We start from the raw sequence: 12500 nt of genomic DNA, 5'->3' as shown, positions 1-12500 counted from the left end.
ACCACGAAAGGAAGGCGGGAAGGAGGGAAGGCGAGCAGGAAGGAACCAAAAGCAAAGAGAAAGGAGAATAAAGCAAGGAAACAAGACCAAGAATCGCAAACCAAAAGGACAGAGCGGAGAGCAAGACGGACAGAGAAGACAAGAGAGAAAAAAAAAATCACAAAGCAGAATATAATAAAGGAGGAAAAAAAGAAGGAGCCGAGAACATGAAAAGACACTCTCCTCGCAAAAAAAAAAAAAAAAAAAAAAAAAAAATGAGGGGGGGGAGGAAGCGATGAATACCACGATCTCACGGCTAAGGTCAACAAAGGTCACCAGAGATGCGAAGAGCAACAAATGAAAACGCTTCCTGGTGACATTTCAAACTGAGACACGGATGGATGATGGATGAGTAATACCACGTAAAAAAAAAAAAAAAAAAAAAAAAAAGGTACGGCACTTATTCTGAAATAACCCGTTCTATTTTCGTCCTTACCGAAATAGGGGTGTCATTCCCAACTAAATGTTGATGTGGGTTTGATGTCATTATGCATGAGTGTGGTTGCTTTTGTTTGTACTGTTATTGTAGCATTTGATATTTTATCACTACTAGTATTACTGTACTTGGTGTTATTTCCACAACCGGTATAATCATAACATTCTATTACTGCTGTTGTTATTGTACTTGATATTTTTTTACAAACCGGTATCACTATAACATTCTATTACTGCTGTTGTTCGTGTACTTGATGTTATTTCCACAACCGGTATTATTATAATATTCTATTACTGCTGTTGTTATTGTACTTGATATTCTACTAATATTTTATTACTACTATTATTACTGTACTTGGTGTTATTTCCACAACCGGTATAACTATAACATTATATTACTGCTGTTGTTATTGTGTTTGATGTTCTTTCTACAACCGGTATCATTATCACGAAAATTATTGTCCTGTCACTTTCACTACGATCAATAACAATGATAATAAATCACGATGATGGTGACGACTTTATCTTAATCATTATCACCATCACAATCATCAGAAATATTATTACAGCTATTTTAACCTCCTACATCAATCTAACTTTGACTATCATCCATAACGATATAATAATATACTCATATCCTCCATCATAGCATTAGTATGACTATTATACACGCTATTCTCGTCCTTAAATCATTCTTATCACCATCATCATCAATGATTTCCATCCACATCGCTCGCCTTATAATATAAATAAAGCAACTTCTCTTCTAAAACGAAAAGGACAAACAATAATTGTTCGTAACGAAATGGAAACCGTACGAATATGACAGACTATTTTTTAAAGGTCGACCTGTAAAATAACGTGACCTCTGTAATGGATTAAATAATATAGCTATATCCACCTTACCGAACAAATATAGCAAGTGTGTATATGATTCTGCATATAGAGGGTATACAACGTGTTTGTATAAGTAAGGAGGAGCGAAAATGAGGGAGAGGGAAGAAGAAGAGAGAGCGAGAGAGAGAGAGAGAGAGAGAGAGAGAGAGAGAGAGAGAGAGAGAGAGAGAGAGAGAGAGAGAGAGAGAGAGAGAGAGAGAGAGAGAGAGAGCGAGCGAGAGCGAGAGCGAAGCGAGCGAGAGCGAGAGCGAGAGCGAGAGCGAGAGCGAGAGCGAGAGAGAGAGCGAGAGCGAGAGAGCGAGAGAGAGAGCAGAGGGAGAGAGAGGGAGAGAGAGGGAGAAAGAAAGAGAGAGAGAGGAAGGAGTGAGTAAGTAAAGAAAGTGGGGGAGAGAGACGTGAAAAGAGAGAGAGGGAGGGAGATAGATAGAGATAGAGATAGAGAGAGAGAGAGATAAAGATAAAGAGAGAGAGAAAGAAAGAAAGAGAGAGAGAGAAAGAAAGACAGAGAGAGATAGAGATAGAGAGAGAGAAAGAAAGAAAGAAAGCGAAAGCCACAGACAGACAAACAGAGAATCATAACAGCCCAAGACCTGCATCCCATGAAACCCTTCCCTGGCCGGGTGCTCCTCTCCTTCCTCTCGTAAAAGCGAATAAAGAACAGGAGAGGAAATGTAACAAAGATGAAAAATAAGCTAAAACAGGATGAGCAGGAAGGTGATGAGGAGGGAGGAAAGCAGAGGAAGAGAGAAAAGCGAAAGGCATGTGGAGGAATGTGAGGAAGAAGAGGGGGAGACGGAGGATGAGAGATAGGTATGGAGAAACAAAAAACAAAAGAGGGAGAAAGAGGGAAACCGAGAGAGACAAAAAATAACAGAGAAAATGCGGGAAGAGAAACAAAGAAGGAAGAGAGAAAGGCATAAGCAGAAGAGAAATAGTCGCCAGAGAAAGAAACGAAAAGAGATGCTCAAAAAGAAAAGGGAAATAACAGACAGGTAAGAAAATTCGAAGAAAATACATACAGACTGAAAAAAAGTGTAGCCAAAAAAATGTTTATATATTTCTTCGTATTTGAGATGACAGAATTGCAAAGATCAATGTAATAGTAATTATAAAAGCAACAGTGCTAGTAATAGCAGTAAAATTTCTAGTATTAATATTAGTAGTAGCAGCTTCTGCAGCGGTAGTAGGATTAGTAGACATAATAGTAGAAACAGCAATGATAATAATAGAAGCAGTACTATTGCTAAGAAATAAGAAATTATATAATAAAATGCTAATAGAAATGTTCTAACAATGATACAAATAATATCGATAATAATGATAACAATAATACGAGCAACGACAATGATGATGATGATGATGATAACAATGACAATGATATCTTCATAATATTTTTTTTCTTATAATCATTATTATCATTAAAATCATTAATATTATCAGCATCATAATTATTACCACTACCATCATAATTATCATTATCATTATCACCATCATAATTATCATTAGTAGTAGCAGTAATAGAATAGCAGTAGTAATAACATCATTATCATTATCATTATCATTATTTTCATCATCATCATTGACAACAACAAAAATGAATATCAATAATAATAATGATAATAATGATACTACTACTAATACTAATAATAATAATAACAATAACAATAGTAGTAATAATAATAATAATAATAATAATAATAATAATAATAATAATAATAATAATAATAATAATAATAACAACAACAAAAATAATAAAATACCAATACTACTACTATCAACAATAATTATAATAATAATAACTATTATCATTATTATCATAAACATTAATAAAAATGGATACTAATGATGATACCAGTAATAATAACAATAACAATAACAGTGTTGGTTGTTGTAGTACATAATAATAATAATAGCAATAACAATAATGCTAATGATGACAATTAAAGCAATACTGAAGACTAGGAAAATAATTATACCACTATATAATATAATCAGTTATCGGATGATCGAATCAAATGAAGAAAATGAAATTCAACAAACGGTTGCAATGCCCTGCAACTTCCGGTTTCATCGCCACTCCATCCTTGCCAACAGTTACAGAAAATGGTGGGGGTGGGAGGGGGGAGGGGGGGCAGAGGAACCGATAGGAAAATATGTTGACAGAAAAACAACATATATGCGATGAATACAAGATCTCTCTTCCCCACCCCCATCCTCCCGACCCCCCCTCCCTGCCTCATTTTCCTCCTGCTATCCACCTCATCCTACTAGCCCTCTCCTCTCCCCTTCCCCTTAGCCCAATTCCCATCTACTTCGTTTCATCCCTTCCCCCCTACCGCACTCCCCCTCTATCCTTACCCCTTTCCCCACTACACTCTAACCTTATCCCACTCCCCTCCCCCTCCGCACTATCCTTACCCCACTCCCTCCGTTCCCTCTCGATTCCTATTCCTCTCTCCTCGTTCTTGAACCCCCCTCCCCACCTCCCCTATCCCCTCCCCTATCCATATCCCCCTCATCAACCCCTTCCCTTCACCCCCTAGTCCCCCCTCCCCTCCCTCCCGACACCGCACCCTTTCACCTGCAAATCCGAGGCACTGTGCCACGCCTCGTCCCCCTCCCCCACCATGCCCCCCCCTACCAAATCGCTTTCATCCTCCCCCCTCCCCCCCCCACCCCTTGCAACTTTGTAGTGGACATTGATCACTCTGTTTACTAGAGTCAAAAACAAAACAGAGACAGACAGTATGAGAGTAACAGAATAAAAGAGAGAGAGAGGGGGGGGAGAGGGGGGAGAGGGGAGGGGTAAGAGGGAGGGAGGGAGGGAGAGGAAGGAGTGGAGAGGAGGAGGGAAAGGGAGGAAGGAAGGAAGAGGAGGGAGGGAGGGAAAGGAGAAGAGGAGAGAGAGGAAGAGAGGAGAGGAGAGGAGAGGAGGAGTGAGGAGAGAGGAGGAAGGAGAGGAGAGGAAGAGGAGAGAGAGGAGAGGAGAGAAAGAGAGACAGAAAGAGAAGGAGAGGGAGAAAGAGAAAGAGAGACAGAAATAGAAAGAATGAAAGAAAAGTGAGACAGACAAACAGACAGACAGACAAACAGAAAGAGAGAAAGAGAAAGAGAGAGAGAGAGAGAAAGAGAGAAAGAGAGAGAGAGAGAGAGAGAGAGAGAGAGAGAGAGAGAGAGAGAGAGAGAGGAGAGGCGTGCATGTTACCTTAGTCACCTCGAAGTTTCATCTGCGCTCGATTCGCTGTCTAAACGTTCAGAGACGCCCGTACGTGTATGCGCCCGCGACACGTAGTTCGTGGTCATTCCTACGTCAAGACATGGGAGCCAGATCCCTCAGAGCTGATACTAATACTAACGCTCTTGCATGAATTTGCCATTTCTGTCTGTCTCTCTGTCTGTGTGTGTCTGTCTGTCTCTCTTTCTCTTTCTTTATCTCTCTCTCTCTCTCTTTTTCTCTTTCTCTCTCTCTCTCTTTCACCCTCACCTCCTCCCTCTTCCTCTCTCCTCTCTATCTCTCTCTCTCTCTCTCTCCTCTCTCTCTCTCCCTTCCCTCCTCTGTCTCTGTCTCTGTCTCTCTCTCTCTCTCTCTCTCTCTCTCTCCCCCTTCTCTCTCTCTCTCCCCTTCTCTCTCTCTCTCCCCCCCTTCCCTCTCTCTCTCCCCCTTCTCTCTCTCTCTCTCCCCCTTTTCTCTCTCTCTCTCCCCCTTCTCTCTCTCTCTCTCTCTCTCTCTCTCTCTCTCTCTCTCTCTCTCTCTCTCTCTCTCTCTCTCTCTCTCTCTCCCTTCTCTCTCTCTCTCCTTCTCTCTCTCTCTCTCCTTCTCTCTCTCTCTCCCTCTCTCTCTCTCTCTCCCTTCTCTCTCTCTCTCTCCCCTTCCCTCTCCTCAGTCACTCTACTCACTCGCACCCACCCACTCACCCATCCCGCCCACTCACTCACCCACCCACCTGCACTCCACTCATTCACCCACCCACCCACCCACTCACTCACCCACCCATCAACCCACCCACCCACTCACTCACCCATCCATCAACCCACCCACCCACTCACTCACTCACTCAAACACCCATCCACCCACCCATTCTCTCTGCTACAATCACCCATTTAACGGGATGCACAACGACCCACCTGCTGAGGGACTTACCTTAATTACTCGCCCACCCCTTTCCCTCTCTCTCTGTGCCTCCCTGACTCACGACAGCAAAATTCCCTTTTAAATGAGGAACTTTATTTGACAAAATGTTATAAATTTGGTATTTCGTTTTCGTGTTTTTTTTGTTTTTTTTTTTTTCTTCGAAATCTCTCTTATTTTCTTCTTTTTATATCCTTATTTACTTTTTTTCTTCTTTGTTATAATCCTTACACTACATACTCTTAGAAAAAAAGAGAAAATGACAATCATTTACATTTAGATCTTCCTTTTGCACCCTATTTTTTTTTCTTTTTTTCCTTTCGTCTTCCGTTTACACCCTATTTTGTTTTGCTTTTTTACCGGCTTCTGTACCCTCATTTATTTCTTCCATCTTCCCTCAACACCCAAATTTTCTTCTCATCTTCCTTCACGTATTCTTTCATCTTTTTAATAAACCTTATATAAAAAAAGAGAAAAATTAAAAAAACTCGAAACCCCGACGAGAACAAAAAGAAGAAAAAAACTTCACAGAGAAGAAGGAAAAAATAAGAAAACACGAAACCCCAGTGAAAACAAAAAGAAAACGTAGACCCCGTCAATGAAAAAAAAAACTCGAAACCCTAATGAGAACAAAACGAAGACATATACCCCTTCAAAGAAAGGAAGAACCATTACAAAACTCGAAACCCCAACGAGAACAAAAAAGAAAACGCATACCCCTTCAAAGAAACGAAGAAGAAAAAACTCGAAACCCCCGCGAGAATAAAAAGAAAAAACATAACCCCTTCAAAGAAAAGAAGAACAATAATTAACCTCGAAATCCCAGCGAAAACAAAAAGAAAACACATACCCCTTCAAAGAAAAGAAGAAGAAAAATCACGAGAATAAAAAGAAAAACGCATACCCCTTCAAAGAAACGAAGAAGATAAAACTCGAAACCCCCGCGAGAATAAAAAGAAAAAAACACATAACCGCTTCAAAGAAAAGAACAATAATTAACCTCGAAATCCCAGCGAAAACAAAAAGAAAACACATACCCCTTCAAAGAAAAGAAGAAGAAAAAAACGCGAGAATAAAGAGAAAAACACATTCCCCTTCAAAGAAAAGAAGAAGAAAAAAAACACTCGAAACCCCGACGAGAACAAAAAAAAAACAAAAAAAAAAACACATACCCCTTCAAAAAAAAAAGAAGAAAACAAAAAGAAAACTCGAAATCCCAGCGAGAACAAACTTCAAAGAAAAGAAGAACAATAATTTCCCTCGAAATCCCAGCGAGAACAAAAATAAAACACATCCCCTTTCAAAGAAAAGAAGAAAACAAAAACTAAAACTCGAAACCCCCGCGAGAACAAACTTCAAAGAACAGAAGAACCCCAAGAAACCTCGAGACCCCGAACGAGAACAAAACGAAACCGGATCCTTTACCTTCTTTGCTCTTCCTGAACTTGCTGAAGAGGGACGACATCTCGGCGACCTTTTCAAACCTCCTTCGGCGAGGGAAGGTCTAAAACGAAAAGGAATTCCTTCTTCAGGATCTCAAGGAGAGAAGGTTCTCTCTCTTCTCTCTCTCTCGTCCTCCGAGTGAGAATTAGGGAGGCACTTGGGGCTTGGCCCTGTCTGCCTCGCTGCCTCCCTCACCTGACCCTTTAGGGCGAAAATCCTGTGCTGAGTCCAGGAGAGTCCAGGTGCGGGCGGTAGCGCTACGAGAGTTCCTCTAAGGATCCACGAGAACGTTTTCGTATGCGCCCGCGGTTTGGTTTGTGGTTGATGTGTTTTCCGGTTTGGGATTTATTTTTTCATTTGGCAAAGAAACATGGATTTAGGCGCTAAGGACCGACGGCCAGACGACGCGCGTAGGGAAAACACCGATACAAAAAGCAATAACCGCTGTGTCAGGGAACCAAATGAAAGGGGTGGAAAGGAAAACAAAAAATAAAAAAATGCGTCGGTAGAAAAAAAAAGGAAAGAAACACACAAAATAAATATGTAAATATCGCCGATCAGCCAAACAGCTGGAATGTGATATTACTTCGAAAAAATACCTATGCAATTACTTTACACATCTTTATATATCTTGAATCACTTTTCTCACGCACACGTTCAAATCCACACTTATCAGTTCACAATAAATCGGCGGATTTCAATCGCATATAAGCCTAATTGATACAACTCGTAGATGCCATGTCATTTTTCCTCCATGTGACATGATATAGCACCCTCTGTTACACAAGATCACCTTCGTAACTTCAAATAAAACTGCAGGGAACACTTCAGAAGAGGATCGCGTCCACCGTCTCTCCGGCACAATGAAGCACGGAAAGGTAGACCACACATCACTTTCTCGTCATCTTTTTCACACACAGAGAGAAACCATTGGAATAAAAAGGGGGAAATGAATAATTAATATGATTTTAAGATTAACAACGACGGGAAGATAAATGAATAAATAAAAGGGGGAACAGTTGGAAGGAAAAAATGAAGACTTCTTGACAGACGAAGAGAATAATTTTCTTTTCACATTCCCGAGCGGGCGAGTGTTCGGGACGACGAAAACCTCGAGACAAGAGCGAGGACGAGGGCACCACACGCACACACACACACACACGCGCGCGGGGCGAGTGGCTCTGGCACTGTTACCGGTATGGAAGCTCGCGACAGACTGGCCCTCTGGCCCTCCCGCTCTTCCTCCTCCCCCACCTCCACCACCTCACCGGGCGCTCCCCCCCTCCCCTCCCATGCCCCATCTTCCTCTCCTACTCCTCCACCCCGCCACGCACAGCGACCCGACCATACACACACACACTCACATACGTACACACGCGTACACGTTCGACTCACCTTCCCCCCTCCCCCCCCACCGCTCGACTATCATTCATACTTAGGAGTTGACGCCGGTGTTTTTATATTGATGTTTCGTAGCTGATGTAGCATTTACTTTTAAAACAGAAATCATCTCTCGACATCCCTAGCACTGGGCACTGGAGGTATGAGAGAGAGAGAGAGAGAGAGAGAGAGAGAGAGAGAGAGAGAGAGAGAGAGAGAGAGAGAGAGAGAGAGAGCGAGAAAGAGAGAGAGAGAGAGAAAAGAGAGAAAAAGAGAGAAAAAAGAGTGAGACAGAGAGAGAGAGAGAGAAGAGAGACAGACAGACAGACAGAGAGAGAGAGAGAAACATCAGGAAGAAAAGCTGAATAAGGAAATTAAGAAAAAAAAATATGAGGGAACAGGAAGGAAAAGTTATTTCCCAATGATACCAGCAATTTCCAGCAATACAGGTACAGGAAGGGGGCATGAAAACCACATAAAGGAAAAAAAATTAACTATCATTTAACACCCCCTCCCCCCCACCCCCTCAAGGAAAAAAAGTATATTCCCTGATTGTGTGGAGACTGATCAATCGCAGAGGAATTCTGATCACAACTCCCCTACCCCCCCCCACCTACTTGACCCTATATCCTCTGCCTCTACCTCCTATTCCCCACCCTCCCCCACTTCCTAACTGAAGAAGTGTGAATTCCTGGTCTCTCCCCTTCCTCCTTCCCCCACCCTACCCCACTTCCCACCTGCAGAAGTGTGAATTCTAGCCGCCCCTCCCCTCCCTCCCTACCCCCACCCTTCTTCCCCATATATCCCCTACCTATAGAAGTATGAATTCGAGACCCCCCCCCCACATCTCCTCCCCCATATTCCACCCTCCACCCCACTACCCACCTGAAGAAGTGTGGAATTCAGACCCCCGCTTCTCCTCCCCCCGCCCCCTCTCCTCCCACTCCCCCACTTCCCACCTGAAAAAGTACGAATTCAGGCCCCCACCTCTCCCATACCCCCACCCCTCCCCCACTTCCCATCTGAAGAAGGGGCTATGAATTCAGCCCCCCATACCCCCACCCTCTCGCATCTAGCCACCTGAAGGAGGGTGTGGAATCTCCAACCCCCTTCCCCCCTCCCCCCACTTCCCACATGAAGAAGTATGAATTCAGCCCCATCCCCTCTTACTCCTCCTCCCACTACCCCCCACACCCTCCCCCACTTCCCATGTATGAACAAGGGTGTGAATTGAACGCCCCCCTCCCTCCTCCTCCCCTCCCCACTTCCCACCTGAAGAAGTGTATGAATTCAAGCCCCCCTTCACCTCCCCCTCCCCTCCTCCCCTCCCCCTACTTCCTACTTCTGAAGAAGTGTGAATTCAGCCCCCCCCCACCCTCCCCCACTTCCCCCCTGAAGAAGTATGAATTCAGCCCCCTTCCTCCTTTCCCCCTCCCCCCACCCCCTCCCCCACTTCCCACCTGAAGAAGTGTGAATTCAGAAAACCCCCCCCTACATCTCCTCCCCACTTCCCTCCTGAAGAAGTGTGAATAATTTTTTCTTCCTCTCTTCTTCCTTATACCCCCACCCTTACCCCACTTCCCACCTGAAGAAGTGTGAATTCGTCTCTCCCCCCATACCCCCACCCTACCTCCACTTCCCACCTGAAGAAGTATGAATACAGCCCCCCCACCTCTCCTCCTCCCCATACCCCCCTCTCCTCCTCCCTCCCCCCCTCCCCCACTTCCCACCTGAAGGAGGGTGTGAATTCAGCCCCCTCCCAACCCTCCCCCACTTCCCACCTGAAGGAGGGTGTGAATTCGCTCACCGACGGCCTCACCTGGTCACAAACTTCTTAAATTGCTTTAATTTCGTTGTCTGTGACTTTGATTAATGTGTAATAGCACTCAAGCCATTTTACCGCTGGCTATGTCCATCTGTCTTCGTCTCATAGTTTGTGTGTGCGCGCGCGCGCGCGCTCGTGTGTGTGTGTGTGTGTGTGTGTGTGTGTGTGTGTGTGTGTGTGTGTGTGTGTGTGTGTGTGTGTGTGTGTGTGTACGTGTGTACGTGTGTGTGTGTGAGTGTGTGTGAGTGTGTGTGTGTGTGTGTGTGTGTTTGTGTGTATGTGTATGTGTGTGTGTGTGTTTCTACTGTGTTTGTGGTTGTGTGTGTCTGTCTGTGTGTGTGTATTTGTATATGTGTTTGTTTATTTGTGTGTGTGTGTGTGTGTTTGTGTGTGTGTATGTATGTGTATCCCTTACATGAGTTTGTTTGTTTGAATGTGTGTGTGTTTATGCTATCTTTTTGTGTATGTGTGTGTGTGTTTGTATTTGTGTTTGTGTTATGTTGCGTGTTTACGTGTGAAGTTCTCGTAATCTCACCGAAATGTATGATGTAAGCAAACGTATTTTACCCACTTACATTAATTATCATTTCTCTTGCCGTTTCCTCTTTGCTTTTCTTACTTTTCTGGCAATTTTGTACTACTGAATATGTATTTTCTTATTCGGCATAACTTTTTGTCTTGTCCTTTTCCTCTCACTTTTCCTTTCACTTTGCCGGTTAATATTCACCTAATTAACTCTCTCTCTCTGTCTGTCTGTGTGTGTGTGTGTGTGTGTGTGTGTCTGTCTGTCTGTCTAGTCTGTCTGTATGTCTCTCTCTCTCTCTCTCTCTCTCTCTCTCTCTCTCTAACTTCCTTCTCTCTCTCTCTCTCTTTCCCTCCCTTCTTCCCTCTCTCTCTCTCCCTCCCTCCTTCCCTCTCTCTCTCTTCTCTCTCCCTCCCCTCCCTTCCCCCTCTCTCTCTCTCTCCCTCCCTCTCTTTCTCCTTCTCTCCTCTCTCTCTCCCTCCCTCCCTCCTTCCCCTCTCTCTCTCTCTCTCTCCCTCCTTACTTCCCTCTCTCTCTCTCTACCTCCTTCCTTCCCTCTCTCTCTCTCTCCCTCCTTCCTTCCCCCTCTCTCTCTCTCCCTCCCTCCTTCCCTCTCTCTCTCTCTCTCTCTCTCTCCCTCCCTCTCTTCCCCCCTCTCTCTCTCTCTCCCTCCCTCCCCTTCCCTCTCTCTCTCTCTCCCTCCCTCCCACCCTCTCCTCCCTCCCTCCCTCTCTCTCTCTCTCTCTCTCTTTCTTTCTCTCCCTCCTTCCCTCTCTCTCTCTCTCTCCCCCTCCCTCCCCTTCCCCTCTCTCTCTCTCCCTCCCTCCCCCTTCCCTCTCTCTCTCTCTCCCTCCCTCCTTCCCTCTCTCTCCCTCCCTCCTTCCCTCTCTCTCTCTCTCCTCCCTCCTTTTCCTTTCTCTCTCTCCATCTCTCCCTCCCTCCATCCCTCTCTCTCTCTCTCTCTCTCTCTCCCTCCTTCCCTCTCTCTCTCTCTCTCCCTCCCTCCTTCCCGCTCTCTCTCTCTCTCCCTCCCTCCTTCCCGCTCTCTCTCTCTCTCCCTCCCTCCTCCCTCCCTCTCTCCTCTCTCTCCCTCCCTCCTTCCTCTCTCTCCTCCCTCCCTCCCATCCCCCTCTCTCTTTCTCTCTCTCTTTCTCTCTCTCTCCCTCTCTCCCTCTTCTCCCTCCTTCCCTCTCTCCCTCTCTCTCTCTCTCCCTCCCTCCCTCCCTCCCATCCTCCCTCCCTCTCTCCCCCCCCCTCTCTCTCTCTCTCTCTCTCTCTCTCTCTCTCTCTCTCTCTCTCTCTCTCTCTCTCTCTCTCTCTCTCTCTCTCTCTCTCTCTCTCTCTGTCCTGCCATATTAGTCTAGCACCTGTGCCTTGCTCCCACACCTGGTGCATCACAGCTACACGAGTCTTAATACCACACCTGTTTTCGCTTGTGATTTCTCACGGCGCGGAATTCTTTAAGAGCCTGTAATTACAGATTCTTTTCTTTTATCAATTATCCTCTTATCCTCATCCGATGTTATCTTATTTTGCTTACCCGCTTTGTCTTTGTCTCTCCCTCTTATTCAATATTCCGAATCTGTCCCCGTTTCGACACTTAGCTAATTATCCTACGCCTCCCTCTCCCCTCTCCCTCCCCCCCCCCCACCCTCCTTCGCTGATGTCGTCATTTGGAAGGTGTAACGTCACATAGCCCCCCTCCCCTCCCCTCCCCCTTTCCAGGACCCCCCCCCCCCGCAGTGCATTGGTGAGCCAGGGGAAAGCCAAAAGCATCCGTATTAGTGACTTGTATCTCGCATTCACTGCATATCGTTTTATCACAAACA

The 12500-nt window shown here is 44.9% G+C and overlaps 1 protein-coding gene across 4 annotated transcripts in view; it reads right to left on the bottom strand.

The window, feature by feature from the left end:
* The window catches only part of Pka-C1 (Protein kinase, cAMP-dependent, catalytic subunit 1), an 865648-nt gene extending 857492 nt beyond the window's left edge, over window positions 1–8156 (bottom strand). Inside the window, exons 1-2 of one of the 4 annotated variants that reach the window (XM_070144823.1) lie at window positions 8138–8156; window positions 6926–7387 (exon numbers count right to left, since the gene is read on the bottom strand). In XM_070144823.1, coding sequence (XP_070000924.1) covers window positions 6926–6965 — 40 coding nt within the window. In that variant the 5' untranslated portion in view covers window positions 6966–7387; window positions 8138–8156. The other 3 variants (XM_070144822.1, XM_070144825.1, XM_070144824.1) reach the window with 3 other exon arrangements.
* Window positions 8157–12500: the final 4344 nt, after the last annotated feature.

Source organism: Penaeus vannamei, chromosome 32 (genome assembly GCF_042767895.1).
Source record: "Penaeus vannamei isolate JL-2024 chromosome 32, ASM4276789v1, whole genome shotgun sequence".
In the NCBI taxonomy this organism is placed as follows: domain Eukaryota; kingdom Metazoa; phylum Arthropoda; class Malacostraca; order Decapoda; family Penaeidae; genus Penaeus; species Penaeus vannamei.
Note: the sequence above shows the minus strand (reverse complement) of the source record. Positions and strands in the feature narration are given on the sequence as shown.